The sequence below is a fragment of the Rhinatrema bivittatum genome, chromosome 4 (assembly GCF_901001135.1).
Source record: "Rhinatrema bivittatum chromosome 4, aRhiBiv1.1, whole genome shotgun sequence".
In the NCBI taxonomy this organism is placed as follows: Eukaryota; Metazoa; Chordata; class Amphibia; order Gymnophiona; family Rhinatrematidae; genus Rhinatrema; species Rhinatrema bivittatum.
This window is the reverse complement of record NC_042618.1, coordinates 164,511,748-164,531,275: the sequence shown is the minus strand read 5'-3', so window position 1 is coordinate 164,531,275 and position 19,528 is coordinate 164,511,748. Positions and strand designations below refer to the sequence as shown.

General features: G+C 44.1%; 1 protein-coding gene and 1 long non-coding RNA gene across 2 annotated transcripts; one reads left to right on the top strand and one right to left on the bottom strand.

Moving 5' to 3' along the window:
* Positions 1–795: 795 nt before the first annotated feature.
* Positions 796–16,248, bottom strand: LOC115090261. The gene is made up of 3 exons (XR_003856357.1): positions 16,124–16,248; positions 15,857–15,957; positions 796–1,468 (listed from the first exon to the last, which is right to left on the bottom strand). It is a non-coding gene; the product is annotated as an uncharacterized LOC115090261 (long non-coding RNA).
* On the top strand, positions 16,243–18,950 carry SOCS3 (suppressor of cytokine signaling 3). The gene is made up of 2 exons (XM_029599135.1): positions 16,243–16,507; positions 17,671–18,950. Exon 2 carries the CDS (start codon positions 17,782–17,784, stop codon positions 18,391–18,393), a length of 612 nt encoding a protein of 203 aa, XP_029454995.1. The 5' UTR covers positions 16,243–16,507; positions 17,671–17,781; the 3' UTR covers positions 18,394–18,950.
* Positions 18,951–19,528: the final 578 nt, after the last annotated feature.

The following is a 19,528-nucleotide window of genomic DNA, read 5'->3' as shown; positions in this document are numbered from 1 at the left end:
GTATATGCACATTATTTTCCAAAGAAAATCTGCCCATGCAAAAAGCAGATTAAAATGTCCATAGATACTTTGTTCACATTGTGCATTCTCTTACCTGCAGAAAAAAAGAAAAAAAAAGAGGTTGGGACAGATCAGGGGAGTCAAAATACAGGTGGAAATTTAATTTTCAGATCTCCATACATTCTCTGTACCTGCACTGAGAGCACTGTCTCTCATTTCCAAAGGGAACTCTATGAGGACTGCAGGCCCTGTGGCCGGTTTCACAATTGCCCTCTCCATTAGGGAGGCGACATTGGAAGAGTATATTTTCAGCTGCATCGAGATGGGTGATTTACACTGGGTTAAATGCTTTTTACCCATGGAAACGATTTTGAAAAGTGCGCTCAATAATGTGTGTGTGTGGGAGCAGCTGAGTATAATAGTGATGCTTGGAGGAAATGCACTGAAGTTCTTTGGTCTCCAAATGAAATCATTAGATAAGGTCTTAATATGGCAGGCAGACACGGGGTATCTTCCAGTTCTATCCCAGATAAGTTTACCGATCATGGTACAATCTTTCTTCCCATTAAGTGGAGATAGATGCCATTATCAGATTAGAAGTAGATATACATTCACAAGAATTTCTTTCAATATACTTTTTACAGACAGGAAGAGATGGTTAGGATTCCCATCAGATAAGCATCCAATCCAGAAGTCAGATATCAAATTATATATTCAAATATACAGAAATTAAAAAAAAAAAACATAAGCAGTTTTCGTACAAACAGTCAGAGACACTTGTGATACATTCTGCAGTTCATAGTGCTATTTAATGACCAAATTTTTCAACTGGATGATGTCCAAAGGCGATATGTTCGTATGAATTTTAAAACTGAAGACCTTGTCTATGGGTAACTCTACTTCTTACAGATAATTCTTGCAGGCTGTTAGTCCAGCCACATGTAGGACCTTAGCGTAGAGGAATTTCAAACTAAGGATTCCATGACTTGTACCTTCTGGAAGATTTTCAATTCCATTATAAGTTTATTGATCAAGTCAGTGATACCCTGCAAATATTTGGATGTTTTCTTTACCAGTAGTTTAAGAATATTTTCTTCCCAGATGTGTGTATTTTCAGTTAATTTCTCAGTTCCAGAGATAATCTGTTGTTCCAGGATTCTTTCCTTTTGCCAAGTTTTGAGGTCATCAGACTCCAGCATTTAGACTTTGATACTCCCTATCTGTAGTTATTATGTGCATCCACAGTGTTTCTAAATGTTACAGTTAGGCCTCTTTCCTGCACAGGAGTTTTTCTGGGAAGAGCTCTATGGAAGAATGGAAATCATTGCCTGAAATAAACCTGAGCGTTCAGTAGTGATTTTATCCACATACCATTTCCTTGCAACATTGTTCAGGGCCAGCTCACTGGCACTGCGATGCAGAGGATCTGGGTTAGCGTTAGGGTCAGGTCCTCTGCTCTTCAGGTCAGCTGGAGTGGGGGATATAGAAACATAGAACATGACAGTAGATAAAGATAATACGCATACCTAGGAACTTTTGATGTTGAATTATCCTGAGATTTTTGTCGATTAGTAGAGTGGGGGTGGAATGCCCCAGTAGTATAAGCACAAACTTTCTCCTCTCTCATACACAGATGCTAACACACTCACATGTTCACCCTCAAACTCTCTCTCACACAGATACATGCTCATTCTCCCTCGCAGATATGATCACTTACACATTCACTTCTCGCACACATGCCCACTCACGTTCTCTCTCTCTCACACACACACACACAATCTCTCCCTCACATATGCTCACTCATTCGCTCCTGCCCAGAATCCACCAGCAGCAGCAGCTTCTTTGTTCAGGCCTGTGCAGCAGATACGACTCCTCCTACCTCTGCAGCTTCTTCCAGCCATGCAGACCGATGGGGCTCTTTTTCCTTCTTCCCACCCATCCACACAGCCAACATTCTTCCTCTTTTCTGCCTTCCCAGGCCTAGATGATTTCCTTTTTCCGGGCTCTGTGCAGGCACTTCTCTGCCACATGTGGAGTGTTCCAGCATTGGCCCAGAGACCCAGCAATTCCTTCAGAATTCCAGAGTCCACAGAACAAATCTGGAGCAATCCCAGGTATGAACGTCCGCTCTGCCCATCCACATCTTCTGCTTAGCTTTATAGACCCTTCCTCTCCCTCAAAGATCCCATGTGCTTGTCACTATATTCTATATACTCGGTATTTATTAAGTAATTCTGCTTTCTTCTCTTCAGTCTCCTCATATTCCCCCCTTCACCTTTGAGTCTTACACAGTGCTATCTTTCTGTTAAAAAAAGGAGCTGGTGCTCACAGACAAGTTGTGTGTCTTTGTTTGTGTTTTTTTGAGGGCCACAGGGTAAATCAAGCAGTTGGATGAAAAAGGTGCCAGTATTCAGTACTGGCAAGTACCCCTCTGAAAAAAAAGCCCTGGTCTGACAATCCCAGGTTTGCACCTCCTTCTGTCCCTAATATATCTTAAAATAAAAAGAGGTGTTGCCCTCCTTTACTGCTTTAGCTATTTTTTCTTCCACTTCTGCCTTTACTCAACCATTTTCCCAGCATTTCTAGATATCATTGTCTGCCTTCCTTTTTCTACAATCTCTTATAGTTTATGAAAGCTTAAACTTTTTTTTCCATTACTTTTGGTGCCACTTCTATAGAAATCTACAGTAGCTTCTTTTTCCTTTTTTTTTTTTTTTTTATTTCTCAACAAAAAGGTTTGTTGTTGCCCTTACAATATCTTCTTTCAGTTTTGCCCACTGCTCTTCTACTTCCACTAGCTTATTACATCCAGTTCCTGACTCCTTGAGGTCCACCCCCATCTTAGTTTTCCTGAAGTCTAGGATCTTCATCTTTGAATGAACCATCCTTGGCTTGTGTTCTAACACTGAATCGCACTATCTGGTGATCACTGGATCCCCTGGTGATCCCCCCACTATGGTATCAGAAACACTATCCCCATTTGTAAGCACCAGGTCCGGTATCGACCCCTTAATGTATTGGTTCTGTTACCATTGGCCAGAATAAGTTCTTCCTGCAGACATCCAGAATCTCCCTGCTTCTAGACAGCACTGTGGCTGGGATGTCCCAGCCAACGTCAGGGAGAGTGAAATCTCCAAGCAACAGCAGCTTCCCTTTTCATAGCAATTTTGAGACCGTCTTCAATTAAATCTTTATAAAAAAAAAAACCAACCCAAAAACCTCAGTAACTTCTACCCTGCTTCTCTCACCGACACTCAGCCTTCCCCCTCCAACAATGAAAGAGAAAGCAGGAAATGCTGCCCACAGAAGGCCGAGAACCAGCTCAGAGTGGGAGCTTCAATGAATACTTTCTTTTGTGGCGACAGAGAACTGATTTTGAGATGGAGGTCAAGGGCTCACGGGTATTTACAGGATTCACTGACTTTACCAAACTTCTAAAATTCAGAAAAATTCCAGCAAAAAGCCCTGAAAATAAATCTTGGAAGACATATAGAAATAATCCTAAGCAACAGCGCACAGTGGAACAGGCAAACACTGAGGGTCTTTGTCCAGAACTCAAATACAGCTGCCACATTCTCTGATAAAAGCAGGAAAAGGTTAAATGTTAATTTATTTATATGCTGACTACGCAAAAGCCCTAATAGTATCTAGCACAAAAAAATACAGACACCATAATAAAAACTTAGCAACTTAAAATCATTAAATGCTATTATAAAATCCAATAAATAAATAAAACAGAACGGTCACCCAGGAACCTCTATAGGCTGAGAATGACCCAAAGATGAGGATGCAGAGGAGCGCTAGTTGCAGTCTCTTCAGAAACAAGTAAAACAACTTTCATCACAATAGACCAAAGCAAGGTGCTCTGTCATCATGAGTGGCCACCACTGGACCTGATCCCACCGACGGGAAAAAGATGCAAGAGGCACACACTCCATGACTCACCACATGACTGACCCCAGAGCAGAACAGGAAGCCTACCTACAGATCCTCCTCATGTGCAGGCCCCATGGTATTCAACACTAACAGTGCTAGCACTTCCTCTGTGCTCATCCCACAATCCATGATATGAGCATCTCTATGCATGAGATGAGTATAGAGGAAGTGCTAGCACCGCAAGTGTTGAATACCGCGGGGCAGGCATGGAGGAGGAGATGCAGAATGGGTTCCAGCTCTACAACAACTCCTGTTCTCCCCAACAAAGGTGGCACAGGGTGGCAGTAGCAGCAGAGGAGGAATAAAAGGCCAAGTGAACCCTGCCTGCCTGGATTGCATATGTATGTGTGTGTGTGTGAATGGGACCCTGCCTGGAATGGGTGTGTGTGTGAATGAGAGCCTATATGGATTGCCTGTGTGTGTGAATGGGAGCCTACCTGGAATGGGGTGTGTGTGTGAATGGAAGCCTGCTTGGGATTTGGGTGAGTGTAAGGAACCTACCTGGATTTGGTGGTTGAGGGTGTGTGAATGAGATCCTATCTGGTGGGGTGCGGGTGTGAATGGGAGCTTGCTAGATTCTGTGTGTGTGTGTGTGTTTGTGTGTGTGTATAAGAGAGAGAGAGAGAATGGGAGCTTACCTGGGTTTTGTGTGTGTGTGTGTGTGTTTGTGAGCAAGAGATTGGGAGCCTGACTGGATTTTGTGTCTGAGGCCTGGATTTTCCATTCTCGCAGAGAATGGTGAATCCCAGCGGTAACGGGGGGCTGGCCTACAAAAGCTGGCAGCGATCGCACCACCGCTGTGTTATCGCTGCCGGCTTTCGCACCCAATAGCACCACCGTGAAAGGTGGTGCTATTCGGCGCGCTACTGGTGGCGATAATGTGGCTTACCTTATCACCACCAGCAAAGATACCGCCGCGTCCGCCTCCTCGACTCCTCCCCTCCCCACCCCAACTCCGACCCCACTTGCTATTGCGTGCATGCGATACGGATAGAAAATAACCCTCCCGAGTGAATGAGAGAGAGAGAGAGAGAGTGGGAGCCTGCCTGGGTTGTGTGTGTGAGAGAATGGGGATGCAGGTGGATCCCAACCTACCAGCAACTGAAATGAAGAGAAGTAGTAGGTCCACGGTGGGGGGGAGAAAAAAGAGGCCATGCAGGAAAAAGAACAGCGCATTCCCCGGGCCAATGCAGCAAGAGGCAGCATAGGTCCCAGATTTTCACGGTGTTTGAGCATAGGAGAAACAGAAACAGCATCCCTCCCCGCCCCTGCAAGAAACATTGCAACAGCAGCATCAGCAACATCAGGGTGCTGAAAGAGGAGGCTGCCACTGGACTTTTACTTCTACTAGAGGTGGGGAAGTGAATGAGTGAGAGCATGTGTGTGTGTGTGTGTGTGTGTCTGTGACAGCATGGTGTGTCGGTGATTGTGAGAGCATGTCTATGTAAATCTGTGAGAGCATGTGTCTGTGTGTGAGAGAGCATGTCTGTATCAGTGACAGCATGTGTGTGTGTGAGAGCATGTGTGTGTGTGTCTGAGAGCAGGTCTGTGCATAAAGAAGCATGTGTGTGTGTGTGTGTGTATGTGTGAGCATGTGCGTGTATCTGTGAGAGCATGTTTGTCTGTGTGTGTGTTGCTGTTTCTAAGAGAGCATGTCTCTGTGTGTATGTGTTGCTGTGTCTAAGAGAGCATGCCTGTGTCTGTGCATGAGAGCATGTTCTATGATGGAGCATGTGGTTATATATGAGAAAGAGAGATTGTGAGGATCAACCTCTCACGTCTCCCCTGCTAATCTACGACAATCTCGGGGCATCTGGAAATCAATAGATCCCAGGTATGAATAGCTGGGGATTTTTTATCTTTTTTAGTTTTAAGTATTGGATGGTGTTTGCAATATTTTATTGGTCTTTGGAAAATGTATATGCGCTTTAAATTATTAGGTGTTATTCTGCTTAACAGCTTTTTCAAATATTATTTTTATTAGTGTGGTTTTACTTTTTTTGATGATTTATATTTTCCAATTTTAATGTTTGATATTTTCTGAGGAATTGTAACATTTCTGTTTTTCTATTGTTGCACTGCATAATAGTCTGGCCTGTTGCAGTTAACAATTCAGTTTTTGTCTGCACATTTTTATTAATACTTTATGTTTATTTTATTCTACATTTTTGTGAGGCTTTGTTTGTATTTTGCATGTGTGACTGAGTTGATGTATTCTGCTAGTGTGTAGGTTCTGTGTAGGGATCTATAGCAGTTTGGCTTTTTCTGTTTTCCTAATTGTAGGTGTTTTGGCATTTTAGGGCCTGGTGTAATAATTGCAGTTTTGCCTTTTCATAAGTAGTGTTGTTAGTGTTTGAGTGCTGCCAGTTATTGGAGTTTTGATGTGGGAGATTTACTATATTGAAATTGTAATTCAGTTTACTTGTGGCTTTCTGAGAGCTAAGCCCATACCCAACACAAATTACAATAAACCTAATACCAATTCCAAGGGTCTTTTTTTCCAGAATTTTAAAGCACTGCATGTCAATATAATAATCATGTTATAAGTGATATTTTTACCTCAGAAGACTATATATGTTCTTGTTCATGTAAAATCTATTACTATAAGATTGCACAATTTTTAATTGTGTGTGGCGAGAGTATGCCAGGGGGTGGGGGGTAGAAGGCTGTAGGTTTCACCTAGGGCACCTAATACCCTTGCTCTGGCCTGTATGGGTCCAAGGTGTTCTAGCATATTGTGAGGTGTAGACAGATGTCTTCTCCTCTGTGTGATAGACAATCCCATATGAAGTTGCCAAGATCTGAGGGGGAGGGGGGGGGGATATGATAGAGTTCTACAAAATCATGAAAGGACTTGAATAGGTTAATGTAAATCTGTTATTTACTCAAATAATAGAAGGACTAGGGGTCACTCCATGAAGTTAGCAAGTAGTCCATTTAAAACAAATAGAAGAAAATTCTTTTTCACTCAGTGCATACTTAAGCTTGGAATTCATTGCCAGAGGATGTGGTTACAGCAGTTATTGTAAACTGGTTTAAAAAAGGTTTGGATAAGTTCCTAGAGGAAAGATCCATAAACTGCTATTAATCAATGAGCAGTAGTAGCTTGAGATCTATTTAATGTTTGGATACTTGCCACAAGTACTTGTAGCCTGGATTGGCCACAGTTGGAAACAGGATGCTGGACTTGGTCTGACTCAGTATGGCATATCTTATCTTACATAGTAACATAGTAACGACGGCAGAAAAAGACCAAATGGTCCATCCAGTCTGCCCAGCAAGCTTCCCACGGCAGTAAATGCAGCTCCGTGCAGGTTACTCCATGGTTCTGTAAGGGTAGTAACTGCCGCTCTGTGCAGATTGCCCCATGATTCTGTTAAGGGTAGTAACTGCTGCTCCGTGCAGGTCACCCCCATGATTCTGTTAAAGGTAATGACTGCCACTCCGTGTAGGTTATCCCCAGGCCCACTACCCCCATGCTTTTTTTCATTCTTTCCCATCCTCTAGCCTTTAGTGATCCACAGTATTTATCCTATGCCCCTTTGAAATCCTTCACGGTTTTAGTCTTCACCACTTCCTCTGGAAGGTCATTCCAGGCATCCATCACCCTCTCCGTGAAGAAATATTTTCTGACATTGGTTCTAAGTCTTCCTCCCTGGAGTTTCAAATTGTGACCCCTAGTTCTACTAAATTGTTTCCTATGGAAAAGGTCTGTTGTCCTGTCCTCCAGGGTATACATATTCAGGTTCTTCAACCTCTCCGCATAAGGCATTCAATGGAGACCACCCACCATTTTGGTTGCCCTTCTCTGGACCACCTCCATACTGTCTCTGACCCTTTTGAGATACTGTTTCCAGAACTGAACACAGTACTCCAGGTGAGGCCTCACCAAGGACCTGTCAAGGGAATTATCACTTCCCTTTTCTTACTAGATATTCCTCTCTCTATACAGCCCAGCATTCTTCTGGCTTTAGCTATTGCCCTGTCGCATTGCTTCGCTGACTTTAGGTCGTTAGACACTATCACCCCCAAGGTCTCTCTCCTGTTCTGTGCACATCAGCCCTTCACCCCCAACACATACAGTTCTTTTGGATTACCACACCTCAGATGCATGAGTCTGCACTTCTTGGCATTGAATCTCAGCTACCATATCTTTGAACACTCATCCAGATTCCATAAATCCTGTCTCATTCTCTCTACTCCTTCCGGCATGTCCACTCTGTTGCAGATCTTAGTATCATCCGCAAACAGACAAACTTTACCTTCTATCCCTTCCGCAATGTCGCTCACAAAGATGTTGAACAGAAACAGTTCCAACACCTATCCCTGCGGCACACCATTCTATGTTCAGAGTAGTTTCCATTTATCATTACATGTTGTCTTCTATCCGTCAACCAGTTTGTAATCCACAACACCACCTTGGAGCTCACCCGTAAGCTTCTCATTTTGTTGATGAGTCTTCTATGTGGGACCGTATCAAAAGTTTTACTAAAATCCAAGTAAATTACATCGAGCGCTCTTCCCTGATTCAGCTCTCTAGTCACCCAATCAAAGAAATCAATCCGATTTGTCTGACAGGACCTTCCCCTGGTGAAACCATGCTGTTTTGGGTCCAGCAATCCTCCTGACTAGATAATTCACTATCCTTTCCTTCAGCAGTGTCTCCATTAATTTTCCCACCACCGAGGTGATGCTAACCGGCCTGTAGTTTCCAGCCTCTTCTCTGCTACCACTCTTGTGTAGTGGGATCACCATTGCTCTTCTCCAGTTACTAGACACCACACCCTTATCCAGGGATCTATTGAACAGGTTACACAGCAGACCCGCCAGCACATCTCTGAGCTCCCTCAGTATTCTGGGATTAACCTCATCAGGCCCCATGGATTTGTCCACTTTCAGTTTTCCTAGCTCTTCCCATACATTCTATTCCGTAAATGAGTTTCGTCTACTCCACCTCCTTCTACAGTTATGTTGACAAGTGGCGGTCCTTCTCCAGGGTCTTCTTTAGTGAACACTGAACTGAAGTATTTGTTTAGTATTTCTGCCATTTCTTCATCTCTCTCTGCCCATTGATCCTTATCACCTTTCAATTTCACTCTACCACTATGGACCTTTCTCCTATCTCTGATGTATCTGAAAAATGTTTTGTCACCTCGCTTTATCTCCTTGGCATTCCTTTCCTCTGCCTGATTTTTTGCTTTCTTGATTACTTTTTTCATCTCCCTCAGTTTCACCAGATAATCCTCCCTGTGTTCCACTTTTTGGGATCCTTTATACTTCTTAAAAGCTGCTTCTTTTGCTTTTATTATATCAGCCACCTCCTTTGTGAACCAGATTGGTTTCTTATTTCTCTTACTTTTGTTTACTTTTCTAACATATACATATAGATTTGTTGTTTTTGTAATTGCTCCTTTTAGTTTGGCCCACTGTTGTCCCAGTCTTCAAGTTCCACCTCCAGGAATTTTCCCATTTTGGCAAAGTCTGCATTTTTGAACTGCAAAACTCGGGTCTTCATGTGACTTCTCTGTAACTTATTTGCGATATCAAACCATACCGTTTGATGATCACTGGTGCTGTGGTGGGCATCCACCCGGACATTAGAGACATTATCTCCAATAGTGAGCACTAAGTCGAGTATAGCTCCCTCCCTCGTGGGTTCCATTACCATTTGTTTGAACAGAGCCCCTTGCAGGGCATCCACTATCTCTCTACTTGTGTTAGATTCCGCAGAAGGGATTCTCCAGTCCACATCTGGCAGATTAAAATCTCCAACAATCAACACATCTCCCTTCCTTCCCACCTTTTGTATGTCTTCTATCAGCTCTCTGTATAGTTCTTCTGTTTGAGTCGGAGGCCTGTAAACCACTCCGGTAAAAATGGATGCACCATCCTCTATTTTTAGGACGGCCCATAATGCTTCTTCTCTACCCCCAAATCCTTGCAGTTCAGTTGCTTGGATATTGTTTTTGACATAAAGAGCTACTCCTCCCCCTTTTCTGTCCCCTCTGTCCTTCCTTAACAAGTTATAACTCGGTATGATCATATCCCAGCCATGAAAGTCCATAAACCATGTCTCCGTAACAGCAACAACATCCAATTCCGCCTCCACCATTAAGGCTTGCAAGTCTGGCATTTTATTGCTCAGTCTGCGAGCATTAGTGCTCATCCTTCTTTGTTATTGTATTTGTTTTTGTTGTTCGGGGGTGACGCTTCACTCTCCTTCTGCCACCCCTGTTGTTTAGTTTAAATGCCTTATGGCATAAGATTTGAATTTATCCCTTAGTATCCTTTTTCCTGCCACAGACAGAAGTAAACCATCTTGGACATAGAGACCTTTTCTATTCCATAAATTGCCCCAGCCTCCAATATATCCAAAACTTTGTTCCTTGCACTGAGTGTGGCTGAAGATCCTATGTTTGCGTTGCTTAGGCCTGCACTTTGGGCCACTCCGTGTGCATATCCTTGTTGAGGGTGACTGAATATTGTTCAGGGGGGGGAGTCAGTTTTTAAAGTTTGTATCGCTGGAGGGAACTGGGTTTGTTTTTGGTCGGCCCGGGACACAGACTGAATGACACAGTCAAAAAAGCAAACAGAATGTTGGGAATTATTAGAAAGGGAATGGTGAATAAAATGGAAAATGTCATAATGCCTCTGTATCGCTCCATGGTGAGACCGCACCTTGAATACTATGTTCAATTCTGGTTGCCGCATCTCAAAAAAGATATAATTGCGATGGAGAAGGTACAGAGAAGGGCTACCAAAATGATAAGGGGAATGGAACAGCTCCCCTATGAGGAAAGACTAAAGAGGTTAGGACTTTTCAGCTTGGAGAAGAGACGGCTGAGGGGGGATATGATAGAGATGTTTAAAATTATGAGAGGTCTAGAACGGGTAGATGTGAATCAGTTATTTACTCTTTCGGATAGTAGAAAGACTAGGGGGCACTCCATGAAGTTATCATGGGGCACATTTAAAACTAATCGGAGAAAGTTCTTTTTTACTCAACGCACAATTAAGCTTTGGAATTTGTTGCCAGAGGACGTGGTTAGTGCAGTTAGTATAGTGGTATTTAAAAAAGGATTGGATAAGTTCTTGGAGGAGAAGTCAATTACCTGCTATTAAGTTCACTTAGAGAATAGCCACTGCCATTAGCAATGGTAACATGGAATAGACTTAGTTTTTGGGTACTTGCCAGGTTCTTGTGGCCTGGTTTTGGCCTCTGTTGGAAACAGGATGCTGGGCTTGATAGACCCTTGGTCTGACCCAGTATGGCATGTTCTTATGTTCTTATGTTCTTAATGGGAGGGCAGCACGGTAAGTGTTCACACAGAGCAGCAAAAAAAAAGCTAGCACCGGCCCTGACGACTGTGCACCAGAAGCCCCTCTACAATGAAAAGATGTGGCTCCGTGGGACACTGTGCAAAAAGAAAGACTTTGGAGGAATATGGCCTTTAAAAGTTTATCTAAGCTGCAGGATGTGAAAGCCTTTTGCTGAATTCACATGTGAGCCCAGCCTGCCTCCTATCAGATCTAAACTGACTGTATCTGCGAGTACATCGGAAGGAAATAAGTTACAAAAGTGACATTTTCTGAATTTAATATCTTATCTCAAGAGACCTGAGCATAGACAATGGTTTAGTTCAGTGGCAGGTCACCTCCCAGCTGCATAATATGTTAATACCCCTCTGAGCATCAGTACTTCTGGGGGTGAATGCTCTGCCCTCCTCCTCTCTCTCTTCCTTTTTGCATACAAGATCTGAGATGCCGCAGAAGTACTTTATGGCCGCCCTTCCAGCCCGTGTAAAAGAAACACAATTTAAAATCTTCCCAGAGCTCCGATTCCTCCTCCTAACAGCTACGAAATGGGAATTGTGCAATTTCTCCTGCGTTTGAAGTGCAGGTCATATGAAAGCCTGTTGTGACATTGTTCGTGAAGTTCTGAGGAGATTTCAAAATTTTGGCAACCAGTTCTTGAGAAGTAAAGCACATTGGGGTAAGTTTCCAGTTCAGTGCCTAAACTGCAAAGCTCCACGGGTACTTTCAAGCTTGCACACGACTACTGGATCCTCCGACCCAAAGAATCCGCCAAAACTGTATCTGAACATTGGATTTCTTTCTTTATTCATACTTCTATGTCTCCTTGCCAAATTGCCCGAGGTGGCTTACAATACTAAATAACAATGGCCATCAAACAATACAATCATCATAACAAACCCAGTGAAAGAAATTAAAATTCACTTTCGGCTGAATTTTCAAAGCCATTTTACGGCCATAAAATCCAGGGCTATGCGCGTAAATGGCTACCTTAAAACAGTCCGGACCTCAATTCATGCAAAAGTACGCTCCCGACCTGGTTTTGCACATCTTTTTCTGAAAACCGGCAAGAGGCGCTCTGGGGGGGGGAGGGGGGGGGCGGGCGCAGAGTGTGGACTTGTGTGCATACTTTTTCATTTTAAGAAGCCTGCATGTCAGTTCACTCACACAAGTTGCGCTCATGATAGAGCAGGTGTGGACCGCTTTCTGCGCATACTCAGGCACTTAGTTAGGCCTAATTTTCAGAGTGAATTTATACACATGAGTTCACTTTGAAACCTGAGGAAAAGTCTGCATGTAAAGGCACATTTAGACTTTACCCCAATCCACATAGTGATAACATCACCCTCCCTGTGTGTTTTTGTGTACAAGGAGTTTTTTCTTGATTGTACTATAACAAAGACTTAATAAATATAACATTTTTAAAAGAGCAGCATGTTCTCATTAAATGGATGGATGATAATCCTGCTATAACTCTTTGGTATAAATTAATGCTGGAGACAATGGAGTCTGCCAAAATGACAGCAAACAACTTAACACCGAGAAAGCTGTGCAGTAAACAAGGGAGGACCAGTTAAAGACTGCTCATGGATGTTAAACAGAGCAATCCAGAGAATAGACAGATTTAGCCACGTCACTGTTGGGACAGTATGTTAAACGAACAGTTAGTGTGACTTGCACACTCTTATCTATTTTACCATATTGGTCCAACTGCATGATTATAAGAGGATTTTATTTTTAAGTGTGTTTCAACAAACCTACCTCACCTTATAAATGCAGCCTAGCAGCGGACAGCACTGCCAATCAACCAGTCTACATGGACCACAAATAGTACTGCTGATCAATCTGCACTACTGGGCCACAAAAGGTACTGCTGATCATCCAGCTTACATAGGACCACCAACAGTACCGCTGATCCGCACAGGGATGCAAATGGTACCGCTGATCATCCAGCCTACACAGGACCACAAACAGTACCACTGATCTGCATGGGGATGCAAACAGTACCTCCGATCATTCAGCCTACACAGGACCACAAAGAGTACCACTGATATGCATGGGGATGCAAACAGTACCTCCGATCATTCAGCCTACACAGGACCACAAAGAGTACCACTGATCTGCATGGGGATGCAAACAGTACTGCTGAAAATCCAGCCCACATAAAACCACAAACAGTACTGCCGGCCCTTATGGGGATGCAAACAGTACCTCCAATCATTCAGCCTACACAGGACCACAAACAGTACCACTGATCTGCATGGGGTGAAACAGTGCCACCAGTCCAGCAGCCCATTCCCCCTCTATCTCAGACTAAAAGGGATAAGAAATGGGGCTACGGCATAGCAGCCTGGACACTCCTCAATCTCTATTTTTTTTTTTTTTTTTTTACATCTGGCAGTTTACTCTTGTTCCTTTGGACTTCTAGTTCAACTGGAAGTGGAGCTGGTATCCAACATCATGAGCCTTCATTTGCACAACTCCCCAGGGAGATTTCCTCTATTTGATATCCCTTCCAAATCACTTTAATGCTCTCTTTGCATCATCAGTTCTTGGGTGGGAGCCATGCACCCAGGTTCCTTCCAGAACCCTGCAATCATGCACCCTAGGATCCATCACTGACCGTTGAACGAATGAAGGAGGGAACTCTAAATGTAGCTCCCACCTTTGCCCACTGCCCCATCTCTGACTAAAAGGATGAGGGAGGGGATCTGTGAAACCAGGAACACTCCCCTCCTTTGAGACTAAGGGGCTGATGCAGTAAAGTGCACTCAGCCTAGCACACAGGTTAACCCGTGGTTGGACACATGTTTTGGATGCGCTAGACTAACACCCGATGCAATAAGGGAATTAGCGTGTTCAAAACATGTGTCCAAAAACCCACATAGCTAATAGCGCTCATCCTATGTAAATGCCATGTAGATGAGGCTCTTAGTCATTACCCCCGATACAAAAAAATCACCAGTCGATCAATGCACCCTTTGTAATGCGGCAAATTTAACGCCAGCCCTGAAGCTGACAGTAAGTCATACAGCGAGTCAAGAGCACATGAAAAAACCAAAAAAAAACCCTGGTCTATGTGGTTCCTACGACTTAGTATCATTACAATGCTAAGTTCTACTGCTTGTGGTGCTTAAAATTAGGGAAAAAATGTAAGGGCTCGATTACAAAAAAAAATTCTGGGTGCACAATATACATGCACAATGCACATGCTGCAGGCATGCTTGTATATTGTGCATGTCAGTTATCTACGGTAGGATAAACGGACGCTTGTATTGAGCACCTGTTTTCCTGGCCTGTGCACAGCCGCACCTCCCAGGCACCTGATGCTTTTGAATGCTACAGACGCACAATTTTAGCCAAGTGCATCCTTTTTAACATGGCGGCTCATTAAAATATAGCACCGCGCACCCAGGAGAGGTGAATGTGCGTGCATTGAAAAAACGGGCACCCAGTTTGGACGCCTGTTTTTACGTGTGTGTGATATTGTATCGGCCTGTAAATGGGAGGGGGCTCCGTGATAGCACACTCACCTCTATCTCATACTGAAAGGATGAAGGAGAGAGCCTGGTGACAGCAGCTGATATTTGACCCAGTGTTCCCCCCTCCCCCCAAGCCCAATCTCAAATGAAAGGGAAATGACAGAGGCTTTAGTATTAGCAACCCCTGCCCGCTTCTCTCTCTCAGGGGCCGATGCAATAAAAAGCGTGGAAAAGCGGGCGCTGAAAAGTCAGCGCCCGCTTTCTTAATGTGCGCGTGGCGCCCGCAAGGGGGGGGGGGCGCCATGCAATACGCAAATTAGGGGGTCGCGCTAGCAAGGAGGCGCTAGGGTCGACCTTAGCGCCTCCTTGCTAACGCGATCCTGCCGCGGCTGCCGGTTACAAAAACCGACGCCGGTAAACTCGGCATCGGTTTTCATAACCGGCCGTCTGCCAGTTTATCGGCGTCCGTTTTCATTACTGGCAGACGGCCACTTGTGAAAACCGATGCCGAGTTTACCGGCGTCGGTCTTCATAACTCAGCGGTCTGCCGAGGTTTGTTTGTTTTTTTATAAAGAAGTTTTTTCTGCTTTTCTGTACTTCTTTTACATGTGCTCAGCTATTAACGCCTGCTGTAGGCAGGCGTTAATATCTGAGAGCTAAATGTGCTAAATATCTGAGAGCTAAATGTGCTAAATATCTGAGAGCTAAATGTGCTAAATATCTGAGAGCTAAATATGCGTCTGAGACGCACACTTTTTATTTTTAATGCGGAGTGAACGAGTAATAGCCTGTGATGAGCGCTATTGCATTCACTCCGCATAGGACGCGCGTTAAATAGGTGCTAATCCTCCTATTGCATTAGGGGGTGAATTAGCTCCTATTTAACCTGCGTCGGAGTGCGGGTCGGCCCCTCAGACTGAAAGGAAGTGGACAGAAGCTTGGTGGGTATAGCTGCACCGTTTCCTAACCCCCTCTTCTTGTTGGGGGGGGGGGGGGTGGTTCTGCTAATCTCCAGGTAACTTTCTTGTCTGTTCTTCCAGGCTGCTGCTGAATTTGCGAGTAGCCAAACTGTCCCCCTTCCCGAGTGCACAGAAATAAAAGATTAGAAATATAAAAGCTAATACCTTCTTTCATCAGACTAACTTCCTGAGTCTCAACCTGAGATTTACAAGGATGTGCGCTTGCTTCTGCCCCAGCAGCCCCACAGAACAGATCTGCTGCCTTCCTAGAAGGAAAAAAGCCTGAATGAGAAAGGTATAGGGAGGGACAACAGCTGTGTACAATCTCTACCAGGAATAGGCTGTTCCTGGCTCCCTGCCCACTTCTCCATCTGTTGCTTCTGTGTGTTTCTTTAGCTGTTGTCTCTTTCATAGTTTAGTGACTAACCTTACCAGAAGCAGTTCAGTTCCAGGAATCAGAAAGAGAAGGGGTGGAGGTGGAGCCTGAGCTAGCACTCCCCGTCTCAGCCCTATAAGAAATCGCTGCCCAGCCACCGCCGCCAGTGTTCAGCCGAAGCCTGCACAGTAGCACAGAGGGGATCGGCTTTGCCTCTGTCCTGCACAAGAAGGAAAAAGACAGCATCCAGGCAAAGTGGTGAACTAAACACCCCAGGATTAAAAGTCACGGTGGGCAGGCTCTGGAATTTTTGCCCGCCTCACACACCTGAAAAGTAGGCGACATCTGGATGAAGATTGTGATTTATGCTGCAAAGCGGAAGGTGTCGGTTTTCTTCTGGGAAGAGAGCCTCGCTGAATCTCACTCTTTCACTTTGCAAGGTACATTTTCTGCTTAAAGAAATGGCTTGTTAGTCAATTCCAAAGATATTGGCTTATATCTTTGTTTATTGACCTTTATTTCTGCATATGCAAATGGACTAACACAGCAACTACACTACTGAAAGACAGAAATAAAAGGTCACTAAACAACCAAATTGTTGTTGTTGTTCTAAATATATTTGTGTCTAGCTTTTGAGAGTTAAGTTATCTTCATTAGGTCAGTGCAAAATGAGTTAAAGATGATTTTGTCTGAACATACAAGTTAGTAAATTGTAGGTTGGAAACAGCCAAAAATCTATTAAAACACAAATTAGAAAAAAAACTTTGTAACTGTGAAGTTAGTTAAGCACTGGCCAGGAGTGGTGGAATCCCTGGCACTGGAGGGTTTTAAGAGCAGATACATCTGTCTGCAATATTGAAGGCAGGATGGATTCAGCCAGATGACTTCTCCAGGTCAATTCCAGCCCTACTCTCCCTTTCTTCTGCTATGAAATGCTCTTCTTGTTATGTGCTGATTTGGGAGAACTGGAGAAAGCTGTGCCTATAATTAGAAAAAAGCAGTTCTCGTTCCAAACTCATCCTACAGCACTTCCCAAAGCTGAACATGGTAATCTGCATTGCTGATCTCCTCCAGAAAACCTGACTAGACAGGTGTGAGGAGAACCTACCACAGGATCCTTGTACATTTTAAAAGACGGTCAGAAGCCCCTACTTTTCTTCTAGTGATTTCAGCACAAAGCTAGGTCCAAAGATGCAAACCGAAAGATTCATTGTACAGCATATCTCATCTATGTAGCAACCAATCCAAGGAATGGGCACTCTAGCAATCTAGGTGAGAAATCTCTGATGGGCCAAGAAGTGTTTCCCATGTCCATGAATGCACCTATTTAAACAAAGCAAGAATAGTACTGTTTAAAACTAGGCTGTTTAAAAAGACCCTCAAGCAATACAGAAGAGAAAGGTCCTTGCTATTAAAGCTGCCAGGAAAGGACTTTCTTGCTTTTTGACCCTGCAGAGCACTGTGGGCCAAGATGATCTCTTATGCCTTCCAGGGTCAATTTTGTCTCCTTACACAGAAAGCATTCATGGTCTTCTGGATGATTATGTCCTTGTTGTTTATACAGGGGTTTTTTAACATTCTTCCTTTGCTTTCTTCCTTGCAGCCTCTGGTCATATTTTAACAGCAAGAAGACCCCTGCTAGAATAATACCTTCTGTGGAGCATTGAGCGCCTGGTTACCCCTTGTAATCCTCTTAGATTGAGCTCCCAGCGCCATGGTCATGCACAGCAAGTTCAACGGTATGAGACGCTCACTTGATGCCACCTTACGCCTAAAAACATTTACTTCCAAGAATGAATATAATTTGGTGGTGAATGCAGTGCGCAAGCTGCAGGAGAGTGGATTTTACTGGAGCACAGTGACTGGAGATGAAGCTAACGTGCTCCTCAGCTCTGAGCCAGCTGGCACCTTCCTGATCCGGGATAGCTCAGACAATCACCACTTCTTCACTCTCAGTGTCAAGACCGAATCTGGCACCAAGAATCTGCGTATCCAGTGTGACCAGTGCACCTTCTTCCTGCAGACTGACCCCAGGAGCACCCAGGCTGTGCCCAAATTTGACTGTGTGCTGAAGCTGGTACACCACTACATGCCAGCCAAGAGCACTGACTCAGCCATCAATGCCAGTGTGAAGCGAGCATACTATATCTACTCTGGGGGCGAGAAGATTCCCCTAATCTTATCCAGGCCTCTCTCTTCCAATGTGTCCACCCTACAGCACCTCTGCCGAAAGACTGTGAATGGGCAACTGGAGTCCTATGAAAAGATGGCACAGCTACCTGCTCCTATCAAAGAGTTCCTGCAAGAATATGATGCACCGGTGTAGAATCCACTTCAGATTTACAAACCACTGCACTGAAACACCTGGCACATGGAGATGCAGAGAAGGACAGGCAGCAAGGGCTGAAAGCCCCTAGAGAAAGGGAGAAAGTGTAAAGAAGGAACTCAGGAGAGTTAAGCCAAAAGTTCAAAGTCTTGGTTTGAGGTTTTGTTTAAATATTGTCTACCTTAGCTTTTTCACAGTGCAATTTGTAATGGTGGCATATTTAACTTCCAATTCTCCTGTAACAGCAAGAAATTAACCTCACTGACCAGGGTCTCAATGCGGACCCTCCTGGAAGATGCACTTAAGGGGGAAAGCTGCATATTAGGCACAGGGAAAGAAAGAATGATAAAGGTGAACTAGAGACTCTTTGAACAACTTTTAAGAACAGCATTCTGAATTATGCAAAAAAAAAAAATTACACTGAAAATCCTAAGTGGCATTGAACCTTGTTTACGATCCTGAGCCTGTGCTGCTGGGACCAAAACATGAATGTTTAAAAAAAAAAAAAAAAATGTTTGGTTTATTTTATAAGCCAAGCACTGGAGACCAAATGATGCCTGAAACAAAAGTCTCCATTCTAAGTGAGGGGGGTGGGGGAAGCATATCTATCTGTTCGTGTTAGTCATACCTCTCTGCTCCTGCATGCAGACTGTTGGTACCACTCTCCAGGCCAGCTCAGAATTTGTCCTTCTTGTTATATTGTTTATAAGCCATTTTAGGGCAGCCTTATTCCGTTCAGAAGGGCCAAAACTGAGTCATTGATCTTACATTAACCACTGTTCTGGGCTTCCTAATCTAGAAATCCTATCCTACAGTTCTTGGACAGGCCCTGGAGGCTCTGGCATTGCATCCAAACAAAATAACACAATGAAGTCTGAATCACAGACCTGAAATGTGAAGGCCCCATCCTGGGAATGTGACTCAGGCTTTTTCCATGGGAGTGGGGGGGGGGGGGGGCAAGATTTTAATAAAGAAGGCCCAGCTCAGTCAGCTGACATTGTAGTTTCTTAGTGGGGGGAAGGGGCAGTATTGTTTACAAGGCTAGAACCCAATAGCCCCTCTACACCCCTCAAAAGGCTCCAAGAGCCAGCCCACAGCATCTCTGTCTCAGAGACCAGACATGGGCTGGAGGATG